Here is a 20,421-nt window from a genome sequence, read left to right as displayed (position 1 = left end):
CGTTGGGAGGTTGTTCATCGAGATAGTCCACAGGTTCGGCTTGTCAGGCCACGATATTAGCAATGGCTTCAACATTAACATAGTGGTCTTTACTAGGGATGGGTTGAGTACACATTTTTATCGATTCCGATACCAGCACCGATTCCGAGTCATTCCAGTTTTCGATTCCTGGTAATTCTGGTCACATAATTAAAACTACTTAAGAATTGAATGCATTACATAATGATAATAACATGTATAAAGGATAATTATAGACTTAGGATTAAATGTTGAGGTTTTTTTTTTTTTTTTCAATTACCAGTGAAGAAGCATTTTCACATAAAGTTTGTTTGCTAGTAAGTACTAGGCTGTGCACAAAGAAGTTCAACATTTAGACAAGGTTCTTTAACAGGCGATAACGCCGATAACATAACATCTTTGTTCAAAATGGGTTCAAAGGTAGCACTACTTTTTTCTGTGGTACCTTTTGACTTAGTTGGTGACAGTGCTGTAAACAAAAGTTTGTTTTTCTTCAAAGACTATTTTTTCTGGTAGTAATGTGTGCCGGGATTTCAAATGCTTCATTAAATTGGTTGTAGATTTATAAGTACCGCTCCGTGAAATTTGCGCACTACCATTATTACAAATTGCATATTTGTCATTTTCACTATTGATGCGAAAATGTTCCCAAACTTTAGACATGTTAATACAATATCAGAACATTCGCATCGTAATTTGAAACGACAGTCGGCGAACATTTTTTTACTAACAAACTAGCAAAACACTTGAAAATAGTTTTAGCAAAACAATATTTGTGCCAAATAAATAGCATAAATGCGAAACAATTCACAGTAACCTCAATAGCACGACGGTGAATTACGGCGTAATTCACCGTCGTGCTATTGAGGTTACTGTGAATTGTTTCGCATTTATGCTATTTATTTGGCACAAATATTGTTTTGCTAAAACCATTTTCAAGTGTTTTTCTAGTAATTATTACGGTTTTCCTTTGCAAGAAATAAACACGAGCCTCTGTTGGCGGTATGGCCAGAGAATTCTTTATTATCGATTGTTGCTTTCATTATACAATTTGTCCCGTACGCAATGAATCGATACGTTTCGACTTGACTTTATATTTTATGGCCACCAGAGATTTTGTGGAGGCCATCATCCTTGAATGGCTCACAACTAAAATGGTGACGACACGTGATGTGATCTCGTTTCATAACCGTCACTTTCTTCACAAAAAACAATGGACTTTTCTTAACTGCAAATAAAATTAATAACTCTTTTTACAATTTATTTACGTCTAATACATGAGAGAGGAATAATGTTCTTCGATCGTGGAGTTTTAATTAGAGGTTAAACATGCCCGGTAACATTGTTTTTATTTATTTTTATTCGTATAAAATTAATATTTAATAATAATGAGCATTATTAGGAATTTTATGCGCATACGGCAGGTAAGATATATTAAAATAAGTAAGTAAAGTTCAGACGAAAATATATTACTACTGTATTTTCTTAACTTAACCGATTCCTAACCTACCTTGCCCTTTTTTAGTACCCGATACTGAGTACCCAAATTTTTTTAATAATCTGTGGTATCGAGGAATCGGAGAATCGAATCGACCCATCCCTAGTCTTTACTTGAAGACATGTCGGTGTTGATATTGACATGACAAAATTCAGTACTTCGTTTATATCTAAGTTACAATATAATTAATCAACTTATGACGAAAAAAGTATTTTCTAAAACATTAACAGTTTTCATGTTGTAAGCAAGCAATTTTAAAAAAAAAGGTGATGTTTTTAAAATGTAAATGTTATGATGTAACGAAATTATAATTTATACAGTGTAAGGTGTTTAATCTGGCACGAGTCTCACATTTGGCCCTAGATCAATTACCCAGGCTGTGTTAGTTTTCATCTGAGTTGCAGTGTTTGCAGTTTATAGCAGGTTACATTTCACATTTGGTATTCCTGATAAAACCACAGTTATTTTCGATAAACTGGCAAGGAGTTATTAAGAATCTTGGTTTTCCGTAAAATGTCGAGCGAGATGTCACATTTCCCCATTTACGTATATTATTTCATTAGTGTACATCCACGTGCCAAACTTTTTACAAACAATTTTCAAAGAATGCTATGCACTTCAACCTAATCCCTAATATGCTCAGTAGTTCCAACTCAAACCATTAATGGTGGCGTTAAAAAATATATTAGCAGGCACTATCATAAACAAGCACTTTATTCATCACTTGAATCCTAAACCAAACAATGTTATTTCACTACCGTCAGTTGGGGTAACATTGGCCCTTTGAGGGTAACTTTGGCCCAAGACAAAAAAAATGTTAAACCATGTTACAACTCTTCAAAATATTTATTAGATGTGATGATACATATGTTACATATCATTTTTGTACAGAAAATTGTACCAAAAAAGCATGTACAAGAAAAATTAATTCAATTTATCTTTTATTGTGCTTCTCTTATTGAATCACTATTTATTTTTCTGAATGTATCACTTTTAGACAAATTGTTTGATGGTAGAAGTGCAGCAGGTGAGTTATGGTGGGGCTTGTGTGGCAGGGGGCGCGGGAGGGGCCGGGGGCAGCTGAGGCGGGGCCGCGGGGGACGCCAGCGCGGGGGGCTGATCCCCACGAAGGAACAGCTCGACCTGCAGCTGGACGAGTACATGTCGAGCACCAAGACGCAGCTCGACCGGGACCTGGACTCCTACATGCACCAGGGGAGCTGGGACTGAGGCCGGTCTCTTTACCGACATGTTCCTCCCGGGAACGAAACTGGCTAATACTTGTGTGTTTTGTTAAGTAGGTGTGAAAAAAAAATAAAAAAAACACTTTTAATTAATGTGCTGTGAAATTCGGCATGATCACGTTAATCTTAACAAGACAGTATTGGATCAGGACAGTGCATGTGATTTGTAAGTAGACTGAGGAGTAAGATGCAATATTTTTATGTAAAGTAATATCGTGGGCATCTTGCCATTTGTATTTTGTAGCACCGCTCTAAATGAATTAAAACACAACTAATGAATGCTGCAGATATTTAACTTTTTTTTCTCCAGAGTGTAATTGTTTGAAGTGCATTTGTAAGAAACTGGTAAAAAAAAAGTTTGTGTTCTATACTTTTTTTTTTTAATAAATACTACTAGTGGGAGTTCAAATGTTATTAGTTTCTTTTTCCAAGCAAAAGATTTCTATTAAACTTGATTGGCAATTAATTTTTCTACCCTCTATCCCCTATTACTAAAGTAGGTACAAGTGCTGCATGTAAAAAAAAAAAAAAAATTGCTGTTGGGTGACACCATGTTTTAAACTGGTTATATTTCACTAAGGTTAATCAAATTTATTGTCTTAATGGTGTAGGAGTCAGTATTCCAAAGTTCACAGCAAATGAGTGAAAACTTTGTTTTATTTTGAATTGATTTGGTTTTTAAGTGTTATCTAAAATAAAAGTTTTGAATTTCATGTTGTCTATTTAATAAATATGACTTAAAATTCAGCTAATATATTGTATGCTAAAATATTTATGGGTCCATGTTTGAGCACACACACTTCAAATGGGGGATTCATGTATAGGACAAGATTTTACTATGAATCGTGATAAAACCACAGTAACAAATATTGGATACCATACATCATGATATGACAATGCCTGTTAATAAACTGTGTAAAAAATAAATGGTTTATAACAGGCCTGCTGGTTTTAAGGAATTTTATTAGTTTTCACTGATATTTGAAGATTAAAATGGACTAACGGAAGAACAACAATATTCACGGATAACATTTCAATGATATTTTCCAATTTTATATTATATTCCTGTAAATGTCAATTCCACTAACTACATGCAGTTGTCAAGCATAGAAATGAACACTCCTATTATGTGTAGCGCCATGGCATTTTCAAAATTTTTAAAACAAAGCAAAAACATTTAACTTAAGTATATCGTTTCATGAAATACAGTAACATCTGTGGTTTTGGGGCTAATGTCTGTGGTATGTTGAATTAAACTTGTATAACTCTTAAAGGTGTCATGGCTTCAATAAAACATTTGAATTCTTTGCCATTTCAACAAGTTTGTGAATGTCACTGGGCCAGACTTGATATTTGTTATGGGAACCTGTGGCAGGCACGGTGTGTCTCAGCAGGTGGCTTTCCCAGTCCCTCAGAACTGGCGAGGAGTGTTCAGCAACCTATATGGTAAACCCAGTTCAAGATCAGCGATGGAATCACTGGTGCTGAATACTGTGCAGCGTGCTTGAATCAGGGTTCGAACACGCTACAATCTCTCACACGAATAGGGGGGGGGGGACCTAACGTGTGAGAGGATAACATAGAAAGGCAATCCCTTCCAGTAGGGATCAACAGAATGTGACCAAGAGTATGTTAAAACTGTGCCAAATGATTTACCGACAAAATTTCTAATCAAAATATTTATTATTAACAGGCAACATGATGACACAAATCTCAGGTAACAAATGGCAAATACACAAACGACGTTCAGACAAAAAGACGGCTAGGGCCTGCCCAATTGAGGGCGTACAAATAAATATAGGGCCCTAATTTTTGATGTGAAAACATTCACAAGTATTGAGGCATGAGTATATGGCTCAAGCCCCAAGCCCAGTCCACATGAAATAAATATTTAGCAACAAGAAAACACGCTTGCTCTAAACCAAGGTCCAATTACTGTAGCATGCAATGCTGGCCAAATGCCTTAAACTAATTACAAGTTACATAGAGTTTGACGATGCGTCGACAACAGAGATGGCGGTTCAGTGGGGGAGGGTGTCTTAAACTAGCCCGTATGTGGAATAGGGCACACTGCACATGACACGATAACATTACAGGGCAGAAGAACTAGGAAAAACAAATTTAACAATACTGCCCAACATCACAAACCAACAGAAAAACTAGGCGTCTTATACAAGTGCGGACGCATTACGTTAAAAGCATGAAATGCTATCAAGGAAAGACGAACAAGTGGCAATGCAAGCCACACAACCAAACATCAGGCAGATCGGCGGGCACAAGAATTTATACCCCAATAGCATCAAAAAACAGCTATGGCGAGTTACGTTAAGAAATCCACGGGCTATGCAAAATGGCCAAATAAAGGCATGGCCATATAGTGCATGCACTTACGATCTACTGTTTTCGTTCAACGCCACTGCCAATACTGACCCGACCTCGCTCAGTCTCCAAGCTCATACAGGAGCTCATATAGCAGCACCCGGCAGATGGCGCTAGTGCGGCGGAGGAGAACTCAAAAGGGGTGGGAGGTGAAAATCTAGCGGTAGAAGCAGCAGAGGGGAACGAGGGTGGGGAATGCTAAGCTGCGCGGGGGCTACAAACGAAGCAAAAGCTTCTACTGAAAAATGAAATGTGAAACAGTAACCAGTTAATGGTATAATATAATGGTATAATGGTAATGATATAAAATACATTTATATTTTAAAATTGTAAACATCTTCAGTTGTATTTATATTCTGTAACTAAGGAAAAGACAAAGAAGGCCTCTATATATATATAAGTGGAACTTCACTGTGATACCAGCTAATAGGTTGTATGCTAAGTTGGTAAGTATGTAACGTTGCAAGACCCCTGCCATCGTAGCTAAATTTTTCTTTTAAACTGTTTTCATGCATGTAAACATTTCTTAAAAAGTCTTGCTAAGGATATTTTACAGCTTTTATGTATTTTAGGGTTGATATTTGCACTTGCTGTGTGTTTTAAGAATGTACTTTGTATTTTAACAGACATTTTAAATCATTACTATGTAATTGTTCAGAAATAAGTCGTACTGGATTTTTGCCTATATTGGCTTACTTTTTCAGGTTTTTTTAAAAATAAGTTTAATTTTGTCAAGTAATTTGTATTAGGATTGCTGTTGTTAACTTTCATTAACGTGGTACATAATTGTCTGATAATCGCTTGTTTAGGGTTTTCAAGAAAGTTTTTAAACTTTGTTTACTAATTATATTTGTCTAACACTGTGGATGAAGGTTTCCGACAATATTTATTTTGATTTTAATGTGGTGCTATAGTGATATATTACGTTTTTATTCAGGACGGGCATGTTCTAGAACAATGGACTTGGTGTGGGGTGTACATATTAGAAAGAGGCAGGTATATGAGACCTATGAGTGCGAGTGAGATAGAAACGGTGATTCCCCACCAAGAGAGAGACAGAAACGATATCTCTTCCGAGCATGGGAAACCAAGGTCAGACGTTGATAAAATTAATAAAGGACGGAGAATGGGAAGTCCCTGTCTATATGTATGGAAAATGGTTTTCAGAGCTTATGTTGTGTACTGTTGTTTGCTTGTGATTTTATGTGTGTGTGATTGGTCGGTGAGGTCATGTGACTGCCCTTCCTGCGTGGAAGAACCAGTGCCGTGATCTCACCAATCTGTCAATCGCTGCACCAGGAGGGCGCATTCGGTGGCTTCTCACTAAATACCGTATTTACTCGCATATAGGTCGCCATCGCAGATAGGTCGCACCCATAATTTGAGGTCTTGAATTTGGTATTTAAGATTCCCCCCATATAGGTCGCACCGGTAATTCATTACACATACGCATTGCACCACAGCAAAAAAATTTAAAAAAAGGGCCGCAAATTGATGGAAATTTACCGTCAATAGCGCGCTGTGCGCGGAGAAAGGGCATTGTACTCGATCAGCTGCTGTTACGGCGCGCCTGCTGGCTCTCTTTGTTCACTGAGCTGCGTATGCGCAGTATAACTCACTCAACGCTCCGCCCAGACTCGTGACCTTGCATCAGCAGCCAGCCAATAGATGCGAGCTTAGCGGAAAAAAATATAAGCTCTACCTCCCGTGTACCAGTTTTGTCCAGTTCTAATACCAGTTTATTGGTATACGCACCAGTTTTCTCGCTGCCGTGACATGTTCAAGTTTACGTTCATCTTGATGTCTTGATACCAATAATTAATTAATTACGATCCCCAGAAATAAATTGTTAGTTTAAAAAATATGCGTAACTGTACAATACTTCCGAAATTATAAAATACGTATAAAACAGTTACCAAGACTCCGCTCATTTTTACATGCTTTATATTAGCTTCACCTGTATGTTTGTTTGTCTGTCCGTCTGTAACTCTTTCGACTAAGAGTGAGTGGCTCATCACTGTATAATGTCCCACCAATTTCATTACGTTCGTTAGCCGAGCGGTCTAAGGCGCGCGACTTCTGTGACGTCAGCTTTCGGATTCAGCGATCGTGGGTTCTACTCCCGGCCACGCCGGAAAAAAAAAAATGTTCCCCCCCCCCCCCCCCCCCCGGTAAATTCTAAGATTATATCCATACATCTAACTGTAAATGATTCGGAGAGACTTTACCATTTCTTTGTGACGTTGCAATTCCAAATATGTAGTTATCTCAGATGGTAATAGGTAGTGTCGGTAACTCATTTCCCTATGATAATTATACATAAATATAGTTTAAAAAACTAAAAAAACATGCTTTTAAAGAATATCAAACTAAAAAGTTAAAAATAAATATAGTTTAAAAAACTAAAGAAACATGCTTTTAAAGATTATCAAACTAAAAAGTTAAAAATAATTTTAAAATTTAATTTATGACAATAGTATATAAGCAATACTAGTATAAACGAGAAAAAAGCATGGGGCGCTTAATATACAAAAAATATGGCACAAAGCGCCTCAAGCTTTTTTCTCGTTTATACTAGTATTGCTTATATACTATTGTCATAAATTAAATTTTAAAATTATTTTTAACTTTTTAGTTTGATAATCTTTAAAAGCCTGTTTCTTTAGTTTTTTAAACTATATTTATCTTGTGAAGTTTGTCTCGTACTAGTATTTCGGCTAAGTTGTGACATAAATACAGTATCAGAACTTAACAATCAGCCACGTTTATACATTCGTGAGTTTACGTTTTTCCCTCATGCATTTTAGATTGTCTCCTGCTATAATTACTCGGACTTTTACACGCCTAGGCTTAAATTATTACATGTTTAGAAATAAAAGCAACTTTTCATGTTATAAAATATGTATATTTTGCGATTTAAAATGTTCATTGCAGACTATAAACGTGTTTTTCACGATGTTTTCAGGCCTACTAGCTAATCTTATCTACTCTTAAAGTACCCACGGTATTTTCTGGTTGTTTATGGTTGTTACGTGACGTAAATAGCGGGATGGATTCAATTTTTGAGACGTAATTTGCGTGAAAGCTAAATGGGAACTAAACGGGACCTGAAGAATATATGTAGTGCAAATAACAGGAAAACGTAAATAACGGTAACGTTAATAAGGGGTTTCGCTGTATGTGTACATTGTAAATAAATTTGCCTATACCTATATAAACATCTTTTTCGCATTTTAAAGCAAAATATTGCAAAAAAAATTCCTCAAAAATTTTTTAAATTTTTTCTTCACATATAGGTTGCACTTCATTTTTTCCCCATAAAACCTGGTAAAATTGCTGCACCTATATGGGAGTAAATACGGTATGTAGTAATTAAGACGGATAAATTTAACATCGGTAGCTAGAGCCATGCCGAAGATAGTAATTTAATAATTTGTTGTTTTTGGAACTTTTTGGACATTTTTAACTAGACATTGCGGCTGCCGACGTCGGCGTCTGGCTCATGACAAAATTCGTTTTCGCTGGGTGCGGCCGTGTTTGAGGCCGCACTGATTTCGTGTACTTACAGTAAGATGTTACTGAAGGACTTAACCTACATTATTTTTCGTTAATTCTCATCGCCCGAGCTGCAAGCGATTCTCGACAGGCGGATGTACGGGTTGAATGAGTGAGAAAAATTTTGTGATTGGATTCGTCTGTGCAGCATTCTATATTGAGAAATAAAACAAAAACTACATTTGGCGCTTAACATCTTTATTTTTTTATTTTTTTTATAACGAACCGTTAAGTGGTGAACTGAAATTTTTTTTGTCTTCATGAAATTTTTTTATATTATTTTATGGTTTACATTCAATGTTTAAAATATCTGCAAAAATAAACAATATAAATTAAGGTTGGCACAACATACATATAAACAGTCAAACAAATACAAACAGAACCAACGACGTACACAAAAAATAGACAAGGGACAAAATGCAGGCATTACAAGCATTTAAGCACAAAATACAGACAGGACAGACAAAAATTAATCACACACACACATTTATTACAGTAAAAATATTTAAAAAAAAAAAAACACTTTTTATGTTGTACTAACTAAAAAGTAAAAAAATAATCTTGAAATTTAAGTAATGTGTCTAAAAACAAAAGAACTAGAACTCTGTATAATGTAATTATTTTAATAAGCATAAAATAACAATCAAGTAATAAACAAAACAATTAAATTTAATGAAAAAAAAAAAAGGGTGCTCTTCTTTAATTTTCATAGTGACTATCCTAACGAATAGACATTAGAAAATTTAAGACAACTGATATCAAGAACCCCATGTTATTTTTACTTCATTACAACTGTTTTGTTTATTACTTGATTCTTATTTTAAACTTATTAAAAAAAAATTACGTTATACAGAGTTGCAGTTCATTCTTTCACTTTTGAACAAATTACTTGAATTTAAGATTTTTTTCTCTTTAGTTCATACAACATAAAAAGCATTTTTTTTAAATATCATTTTACTTTTTACTTAATATTTTAATTAAATTGTTTATAAATTCCTTTAAATACACTGCAGGATAAATTTGTATCATTAGTAACATGGATATAACTATAAAATACAAAGAGCATGTTGATACTTATAAACTAATAATTCTTCTATGGAAAACAACATTTTGTTGAAAAGGGCCAGGACCCATAAAATTGGATCCACCAACAGCCCACTTTGTAATACTCCTCTAAATTCACCACAAAATCAAATTTTCCTAGAATAGGAATTACAACTACAAAAAATCTACTTACTTTCCTGCACGTATGGGGGATTTTATCTGTTCATTTGGGACTAAATTTGGAGGCACGCCTGTAACCAATGTCCTAACTAAGAGACACTGAGAAAGTAAATTTAATAATTTTGCTTTATACTACACTAGCTGCAGTACCCGGCATTCCCGGGCTGAACTCAGGGTGAAGGGGAACTGTTTACAGATCAGATGTAGTTAGTAATTGTCTTCTTAATTTGAATGTCAAGTGTGCAAAATAATTTATATCACTTTCAGATCCCGACAGACGTTGTTCTGCCAGTTTATAGTTATTTACCTGGTCTGTATGTAATCTTGACTCTATAAAGCAACATAGAAAAAAACTGAAAAATAAGAGATTACTAATATTGAAAAGATTCCATTATCTAGATAATGCTCGGCCTGCATTGCAATGCCTCATTCAGTTTTGTTTTGTAATATGTTTGAAGTAGTTCCACATATACAAATCATCTAGCCATCTCTCTATATATATTTATCTCTTTATATCTACATATATACTTCCCACTATCTCTATATCTTCTATATATGTCTCTATATAGCTCTATACATCTTGATCTATAGGTAAGTGAAAGTAACATAGGAAATATTTTATAGTATTATATGTTTAATATCGTACCATCCTCATTTATAAAATTAAAACTGACAACACAAGTAGCTTCAATTTACAAACTATATTGAGCTAAAAATAAAATCATAAAATTGTATCTCCTTATATAAGGTATTACTTCATTGGTTGGTACATTAAACATGATATTTTTTCCCTTAAAACCAATCTATACAACAGCACTGTTTTGGCAAGGACTGCTGTAAAGTCATAGTTAAATAAAGAGATTTTTTTTGCACACATGTAGTTTTGATATGATTTGAGGAACATCATGCATGAATTAACTACTTTAGTTATCAATTAAATGATTAGATAAAAATGTTTTAACCACAACTCAATATGCCAGCATTCCTAAAACTATTTTCTTGAACCTTATGTGACTTCAGGAACACTTGGCAACTGACTTGAGAATATAATAATTTGCATGCGTGTGTGTGTAATGTGTGTGTGCGCGCATGTGAGTGTGTGAGTGCGTGTGTGTGTGTGTGTGTCTCTAATGCGTGACTTTTTTGAACAATGTCCTTCCTCACTATTCTACAAAATGCAGCACCATTCTTGTGAGGACCCTTGTTCGACACTTTCTTCTTTCGACACTTTCCTGGAATAAAAAATAAATCCCTTACTAAAATTATGTTCTGTAACGTTGCCTCCCATAGTTGTTAATTACAGAGGCTGTGTGCAAAAAGTGTAGGGAGGGGAAACATCATTACAAAAATAACATTTTTAAAAGGAATGCAGACACTCATTCACTACCTGCATTTCAGTTGATCATGAAGTTAATAAAACAAAGGTATTACAAGATGTATGAAAGAAATAAAAAGATAGGAAGAAGTAAATCAGAGATTGAATCCCTAGTTTACCAGAATTATTTAGTGATTCCTTTCCGAAGTTGCCTTCCCAAATTAACTGACCCAGATCCGTTTGACAAAAATAGTTAAGATGCATTACGGTGCGGGAATGGGAGTGGTTTGTGCTCAGAGTGGAAAACGGGAACTAAATGGAGTACTTAATTGGCAAAGACGCCGTAAGATGGCCTCCGGAACACACAGTTGGCACAGGACTGGAGCTAGTTGTTAAAAATTTGGCAGATAGATGGAGTACTTGTCAGCAGAGGGCATGGCGGCATGGTGGACGACACTAGGACCCGGGGGAGGGGGGAATTCAGGCTACGAGTGTGCCTGAGGTGCAGAAGAGGGGCGGGAAGGGTAAATAACCGGAGAGCGTCACGAGAACCGTGCTTGCACAGCACAGAGCAGTCTCGAAACGCAATGCCGTCATCTCTAGAGCGTGCTCGAGAGAGCAGGGACGGGAGATGAGATCGTGGCTGAAGATGCATGCCGCGGCCGTCCCACGGCTGTGATGGCGGTAAGTGCACCAGAGATGAGAAGTGCTCGTGACACGTGGTGTGCAGAACTACACGTCTGTGTGTGCGTGCAGGCGGGAGAAACCAGACGGCACTACCGAGAGAGCCTGGTAAAGGAATGCGGGGAGGAAAAATGTGGCAGCTTACCAGCCCAGTTAGCGTCAAGCCTACGATGGGAGAATCAAAAAAAAAAAAAAAAAAAAAAAAAAAAAGCCCACCAAGAATTCAAGAAGCAAAAAAAAATGTATCTTCAACATTACGAAACAAAGGAATGGTTTTCAGTTCTGGCTTCTGATTAAAGTTACTACAGGTTAAATCTTCAGATGTAAAATTAAAAAAATTAATAAATAAAAAAGAAATTGATTAGCGACTTCCTCTCCTATGACTAATCGACGGTAACACACAGTATTATCTTAACACCTGTCCCATTCCTCACATCCGGAGGGAAGTTTGGCAGTAAACTTTGTTGAAAAATTGAATGAGTAATGCAGTTTGTAGGCACTGCGTGTAGTTTTTCAAATAAGTCCTTTTCCATTTGCTGGACAAACAAATAATTCCCGATGGCTTAAAACAATTCTCTGGTTTCTCATGGTTTTCCCGGCACCAAACAATTCCTACATGAAACAAGGTTTCCCCGATTTTCCCGGTCGGGTGGCCTCTCTGTAAAATGACGTGCTGCTTTTATTAAATTATTTTGTTTGCATTGCTATCAGTTCAATTTATTCTTCCAGATTCAAGATACAAGTTTACGATTACAATGCGGCCAACACCCCCCCCCCCCCCCCTTTTCTTTTTGCAAGTCGCGGCAGCTATTGTAACAATCGCAGTCTGCAGATAATGGTAGCATGTTTCTGGCGGCGAACGTTAACACACACTGCTCATGTGGTGAAACACCCACAGCCACTTCCCTACCATGAAAATACTGACATGGAACTGCAATACAAGTCTGCGAATGAGAACCGAGCTTTAAAAGTGCGATGTTAATGAAGCAGTGGTCACTGAGCCTGCTTCTGTGATCTCGGTGATGGCTCTAGAGGAGTGGTTCCCAAACGTTTAGCTGACGACCCACCTTTCCTTCATAGGAATACCTCCACGGTCCATCGTGGAGTAAAAAAACCTTATTTGTATTGTATCCCTTCCTTATGTATATATAATTTACCATCAAATATTGCATATATATATACACACACACATATATTACATATATATGCTTTTTTTAAGATACCAATTGAAAATGAATGACAAAATATAAGCACATTGTAGCAAAACAGTTATTTATTTAACAATAGATATGTGTTTGCACACAATTTGATTTGTTTCGATTTTTCTTATATTTTCTAATGGTTTAATCGATGGTTTCTGATAGTTTTAGGATCGAGTCGTGACCCACTCGTAACCCTACCGCGACCCACCGTTTGGGAACCGCTGATCTAGAAGCTTCCAAGACTGGTTCTCGTAGCACGGACACTAACAGCAGGTCTAACAAAACACAAGACTATGTACTTACCTGTTGAAGTACAAGTCCAGTATGGCTCCCACATCATTTTCCAAATGGTAAAGTATTCGTCTCCTCATATTACTGATGCGAAAAGCAGTTTTGGTCAAAAAGTCTGTGTTTACATGGTTCAGCAAGTTGAGGTTCTCATCCCAGAAGAACAGTATTTCTCCATCAGTCAGACTTTTCTGGATCTTTTCCAGCATCTGATGGAAGAAGCAGAACATTAGGGCATCACGTGACCAAAGTCAAGCTAGAGTCACACTGCTACGACTCAGTAGCCAACGAAATACAAGGTCGCTGTGACGTCACCCGACAAAATACGCGCCCCGACGTTCCGCAAGGAATAGATTTTTTTTCTAATTTTGTCGTGTTGTGCTGCCTGACAGAAAGAAAAATGGAAACCTTACACAACTAAACTTCAAAAATATTTACCTACTTGGTAATTTTCATTTTACACATAGGTAAACTTTAACATTTGTTAATTGCCTTCATCTGTTTATACAAACGGATATCATCATGTTTATGGTCAATGTTGTTAATGTAGATTTGTCAATATTTAATTTAGGAATGAATGAATTCAGCAAGTTCAGGATAGTGGTATTCTGTATGACATTGGGTTGAAGGACCACAGAAACCAGCCAATAAAAAAAACCATGGGTTGAGATAGCACGTTCCTTTTCTCTTCTACGCTGTTTTTAGCGCATTCTACAGAAGCACCTAATTGTTTGCCGACAGCCAAATCAGAACTCGATGGGTTAATGTTGTCATGGTATTGGGATCCTACGCTGTTAATTCTGTTGTGGCGGTTTGTCATGGCGTTGTGACTCCAGCTATACGCAGCGAAAGGTCTTTCATTCAGCTCATTCGGAGCACGGGCATGCCATGTAGTTTCAACTGGAATACCCATCAATAATCAACATACTGTAGCCCGGTATTTAAAACAAGACATAATTATCTGTTCTGTAGAAATAAAAAAATATATGTAAGCATTGGACTTCTCAAAACAAATCATTATGTGAAGGAACACACAAAATGTAAAAGGTAACCTTGTTAGAAAACAGGAAACAGGAGACACTGCACTGAAAGGAAAACAGACAGTAAAGCTGGGTTCACAATAAGAATAAACAAAAGGCCAGCCCACACGACTGAGCGAAGTTGGTTCACAATTGAAACCTTACTGTTGATTTCAGCAAATGAAATTTCACGATGTATCTTACATCTGTTAGTAAATAACTATATTAATGACCAAATGATTATCCCACGACATCTGACCAGCATTTTGTGAACACAGTTTTACAACACATAAATTAATTTGAACTATGCAAAATTTTTAGTTTACCGTCCTACACACATTAATTGCTAATGAGTTTTTATAATACGTAGCTGTAATTCATTTTTTTTTAAAGCAGGAATTATACACACCTGAGCATTGTAACATCTCAATTTCTTGCCACAATATGATTGATAAACATAAACATTTCTCTACCCCCTCCAAAATTGCAGCCTACTCTACTCTCATTGGTTTTTGCGCCATGCATCCATAACAGAAATAAAATACATTCATTTCCCACCTATGCACACGACCATCTATGCATGGACAAGATTATGTGGTTAACTGCGATAAAACCAAATAACTCTGAAAAGCACATCAAAACACCGAAATGCAAGTTAATACACCATATTATTACATGGAATTAATTAGCATATAACCAAATCTTAATTCAAATCATCAAAAAAAGAAATATTTTAACGTTTCAAATTCAAAGAATGTTGTTATTTCCAGACAAAAGATGTACCAAATACCATGGAACAGAAAAATTAATTTAATTTATTTTATTGCGTAACTCTTGAATCACTTTAAACCACAAAAGCTTGCTATTTTATTTTTATTGTTCTGAATGTATCCGGTGCGGACAAAGTTATTACAAATTATTTAATTGTCAAAATGAAGCATATATATTTTACCACTATTTCAGTGGGTAAATATTTCATCATTTAGGAAGCAGTTGCGTTTTGAGGACAAAGCCAAATTTATGGATTACTTCAGAATAAATACAACTCAGTTTGAATGCATTCCCTTGAAATCAAATCCCAGGCATTGTCCTGCACATCCTGCCTTTTACATTCTTCCATCAATTTATTCCATAAACATGGATATGTTTGTATTTCTTCAATGAACTCCTCCGTCGACATCGCTATTTAAACCACAATAATAAGAGCAAAACTTCAAATAAAGCAAACGCAGGAGTACAGCCTACAACTCAATTCCGCATGACAACAGATGTTGGTTTTACTATCTGCGCATGTGTGAAGTCAGCGACGTTTAGAAAACAATAGCAAAGAACCAAACACAGACGACGTTGCAAACATAGTGAGCATAGCGCTCCGTGTGGCTAAGTAAAAATAACAATAGTATTTATTAAGCTATTATACAGTAGCGTCCTGCTAATCCGAACCCCGCTAATCTGAAAATCCGCTTAATCCGAACAGGGCTAGGATAAAAAAAAATTATATCATTTAAGAACTAAGTAAAGAAAAACAAGTTTTTTCAAGTAATGTTGTACGTTTATTAATATGTACATAAGAAACTTATAATTTATCTATCTATCTATGTGAGTATTTAAAAATATTATGATACTAAATATGTACGCTAAATAATGAAGGTGTATTTTTCGTCTGACCTTCCTTACATATTTGATATATCATACACTAAATACGCCTCATAAAGACAATATATGGCATTATATGACAAAATTCCGCCTAATCCGAATTTTCGCTAATCCGAACAGGGTTCAGTCCCAATTAGTTCGGATTAGCGGGATTCTACTGTATATTGGCATGAGGTACACACAGTGGCGAATGAAACACACTCTGCTGGCAGGAGTTTGACAGTGTGTGGCGGATACAGATGTTGTTGTAGGGCAAAAAAAAAGGGGGGGGGGGGTGATGTGGGCTTAAGGCAGGGTGTAGCTCTGGTCGACGTCAAATTGTAGACCCTATTCATTGTATAACAATAACGTGAATTCAATTTATTCAAATTTTTATTATCAAAATCAAAATTTTTTTAATTTAAGATAACTTAGCAAAACAATCTGGGCAATTAAGTTCCAAGCTGCCTTGAAACCATTGTGTTAAAGAGTTTATTTTTCAAATTAAGGCTCCCAACTCTACTTTTCAAAAGGAGGGGGGGGGAAGGGTTCCCATGATTCGTAGGTTCCCTGGTAAGGCTCCTCTACAAACCATTAGGCCCTCAAGAGCCTCGGGGGGGGGGGGGGGGGGCAATTCGGAATTGAAGGGGGTAACGTTACTGTAAATTACTGTACTGAAATTCTAGCAGCGAGCATATGGAAGAGGAAAAAAAAAATTTGCAAATTTATAGTTGGTTATTGAAAACTATGCACTGGTGGTAACTCACAAGCATGAATAGCTTTCCCAACGGCATTCTCCAGAACGACGGGTCTTCTTCATGTTCATGTAGCTGCCACATGAATACCGTTTTCAAGTAGTAACTGCTTATCTTCCCCCAGTCCTGGACGTCACGTAGCCGCTGGAACAGGAGCATGAGCGACAACGGAGCAGAGTGAGCGAGTGGTCGGGGCACTCGCCCCCCACAGAGGGGTCACGCAAGGGGGAGCCGTGGCGACAACGCCAGGGCTCTCGCGAGGTGCGCATTCACTCCATCACTACCGCATCTACCGCCGTCACTAGAAACAACATTTTGGAGTTTATTTTCAAGTCAAATTAGTTTTTAAAACATTAGATCTTAGCGTTACTGTTTTCATTTTTATCTATACTAATAATAAAACTGCTTGAGGCAAAAAATCTGTGCATTGAATGAAATGAAGGAAAAAAAAAAAAAAAAAAAACCTATTGGAAATGGCTATTTACATTATTAAAAAAAAATATATAGTTTTTAAAATTTTTCTCTGTTTGTTTGACCATCAATCGAAAACTACTTGACCAATTTTGATGAACTTTTTTTATTTGAAAGGTGTTGGCCTAACTTAAAAAACTAGGATATATATATGTACTATGATTACCATACATACAAACAGATATATACACACACACACACACACAATACAGAATTCCATCCCTAAGGGGATGAAAAAGGGTAATTATGGTTTTAAGATGATTAATTATATCTCTGAAACTGATTAAGCTCAAGAAATTATATCTGGTACCAATAATAAACATACAAAACAAGATGAGTAAACGACTTATACCTTCATTAATTTCAGAACTGGCTTAAGTGATTCCAAGCCATTCATCATTTCCAGCTCGAAAGAATAGAAGGATATTCTCCACAGCTCTGGATCTTGTTGGTAGTTTTTGTTCGGAGGTTTTGGTACAGCATACCAATTCTGAAATGAACATTCTTTCTTACAAAATAAACTGGCTGGTTTCTAACAATGGCTAACAATGGTGTGATATGTAATAACTACACATCAAGGAAGTCTACGCTCACACACCTGGTGAACCACTGTTAGGTCTTTTTTAAGACTTCAATTGAATTATTTATCACATTTTATACCACAGGGGCATTGTTTAGGTATAATATGTGAAATTAAACACTATTAAAAATAAATGTACTTATTCACAGGAACGTGCAAATTTTTATGTGCGAAAGCAAAAACCATGTTGACAGTCTGCCACTATTTATATTTAATGTATGACTATGGACTGATGTTAAGTGTCAAAAAAAAACCCAAGTTAGGAAAAGGTTGCTGGGAATTAAAAGTTTCCTGACTTTCAGCACTGTTACGGGACTTTGTCATAATTGTCATGACCGGTCATTCAATTTTGTTACTTTCGTGATATCCAGACCTTCATGACATCCAAGAGTTTGTTATTTATCCTACAAAATTCAAAACATTTCACACATATCTTACGTTACTTGTGTGGAAACTAGTTTGCTTCCTCATAAAACACAGTAAATACTATACACAAGACAGTATTTGCCTTATCGTCCAGTCTTGTGCAGAAGGGGATGTCATAGTAATGACGGACTGGGTCGGCCGGCCAATCCTCCAAGCCAAAAGCCAACGTAGGAGACAGGTCCACCGATAATTCACCAAATGATGAATGTTCAAAAATTAGATTATGGGCGGGCCCAGCAGTACGTCTCTTGACCTGAAAATAGGAACGAAAATAAAACTAGTGAGCTATTTCTAAATTACAAAAGTTTACATTTTAAAGCTTTAATACCCCTTGTTACAATCCTTTACTGTCAGCAACTAGCGACACCAACCAGTTACAAGATTTCAAAAAGTAATCCCATCCTGACGTTTCTGCATTTGCAAAAATTAAATATCAAATCCACTGGAATTATGCCACAGAAACACAGTGTCCTGGTCACCATTTGGTAAAATCAATTCTAGTTTTAGGGGATCCGAGAGAACAGTAAACTGATAGAGGAATTTCATCAGGACCTCAAAGATCTGTACAATAATGCTCGCCGCTTCTGTCAAGTGAGCAAAATGGTAAACTCTGGGACCTCAATGACCGTAGTGGGCACTGAACCACCTGATATCGACTTGCAGCTTATGGATTAAAGTCGAACCACCAACCCTCAACACACGAGCACGATCAAGACCTCAAGCCCCTCCTGAGCACAAGTTTAAATTTTTTTTGAAGTTATACTTCTGTAAGCACATTATGAATTTTTTTTTCTTCTTTTTCCTAGCCTAAATTATTCTAAGTGTGTAAGGGGAGGGTCCAGGTTAGGGGAGGACCTAAGTGTGTCTCAGGCCGAAGCCTATACACTCTACCATGCGGGGTATTAACCGTGCAGTACAACGGAGCGTGCATCATGTGCTATTGGGGTTTACTGGCCAGCCATGGCTCATGCCCCATTGATAGTCTAGCTTAAAAGCTAGCTAATGTGACCCAGGTAAAACCTGCATAGACACAGGGAAAACCCTGGGCCGGTTCATGCGGGGATCAAATAACATGCATTAAGCAAGCAGGTAACTACTGGACAAGAGGGAAGAAGGGTCCAGGTAAGAAGAGTTGGAGGGGCTGAAAAATCAACCATGCTAGAGTTGGGTGCTTGGAACTTGCGGTCCGCATTTAAATGTTGGGTACTCCTGGGTTATTATTAACCAGGGGCGCATGGGCCCCCAGGGGCGGGTGACTTCACTCGTCAGCCCAGCCTAGCCCAGCTGCCCAGACAGCCACAAGTGGGCAGACGAGCCATTAAACCGGCTCGAACTGCAGGCGCACGGAGCAAAAGGCAGCCTGACATTACGCCATCTTCATCTTCCTTCTTCCAGTCAACAGTCAACAACCTTTCAAGCCAGGGTGGGGGTAAGTCGTTCAGGCGAATGAAGTATCTTGCGAGTCGGACCCTCTTGTCCTCCAAAATCCCGGGTCGGTTGAAGGTCCCGCCGCCCAGGCTACCACTGGCTCCAACAGGGCCCCGACTTGAAGGCGCCGCCATCTCTTCCTTCAGAGTTTCGATGCTGTTCAGTTCCGTTGCGCGCGCGGCAGTCCACAGCTCCGCAAGTTCCAGCCCGCAGTTTGTCTACACTTCGCATCCAGGGCACATCGAGCTCCCCTGCGGTGCCTTCGCCGACAGAACTGCTTCCTGCCACGCGCCGAGCTGCATTGAGGCTACCTTTCACCCCGATAGCCGTGATAACGACTCCACAGGCCGGCCATTGGTCCGCGGACTGCTATTGGTTATTCACAGCCACCCCAGTGAGATTGCAACTGTCGAGCTGGGCTCCCGTATCCGCCACCCGCGGGACGCGGTCGGTAGCAGTTGGCACTGCTAGGCCGCCTCCCGTACGCCCACAAATCCCCCACACACTGCCAGGCTTTGGTTACCCAATAGGGCGCAGGGAACTCCCAGCCAACAGCCCGCGAGAGAGATGTGCACGCCCCGAAACGACCGCCATCTTATGAAAAAAATGACGAGAATGAATTTTTAGACGCGCATGCAGCATGCAACAATAATTGGCAGGATGAAAAAAGCTACATACAAATAAAAATTATATAAGTAAA

At 37.6% G+C, this 20,421-nt stretch overlaps 1 protein-coding gene across 5 annotated transcripts in view; it reads right to left on the bottom strand.

Moving 5' to 3' along the window:
- Positions 1-8,875: 8,875 nt before the first annotated feature.
- The window catches only part of LOC134536268 (cyclic GMP-AMP synthase-like receptor), a 72,754-nt gene continuing 61,208 nt past the window's right edge, over positions 8,876-20,421 (bottom strand). For 3 of the 5 annotated variants that reach the window (XM_063375981.1, XM_063375983.1, XM_063375980.1), the window contains 5 exons: positions 18,376-18,546; positions 17,640-17,777; positions 16,829-16,960; positions 13,423-13,616; positions 10,535-11,150 (listed from right to left, as the gene is read on the bottom strand). In XM_063375981.1, the coding sequence (XP_063232051.1) occupies positions 11,087-11,150; positions 13,423-13,616; positions 16,829-16,960; positions 17,640-17,777; positions 18,376-18,546 (699 nt within the window). In that variant the 3' untranslated portion in view covers positions 10,535-11,086. Of the gene's footprint in view, positions 9,005-10,534; positions 11,151-13,422; positions 13,617-16,828; positions 16,961-17,639; positions 17,778-18,375; positions 18,547-20,421 lie in introns of those variants that run through there. The other 2 variants (XM_063375984.1, XM_063375982.1) reach the window with 1 other exon arrangement.

Source organism: Bacillus rossius, chromosome 10, assembly GCF_032445375.1.
Source record: "Bacillus rossius redtenbacheri isolate Brsri chromosome 10, Brsri_v3, whole genome shotgun sequence".
Lineage (NCBI taxonomy): Eukaryota > Metazoa > Arthropoda > Insecta > Phasmatodea > Bacillidae > Bacillus > Bacillus rossius.
The sequence above is the reverse complement of the archived record's forward strand: the minus strand, read 5'-3'. Positions and strand labels throughout refer to the sequence as shown.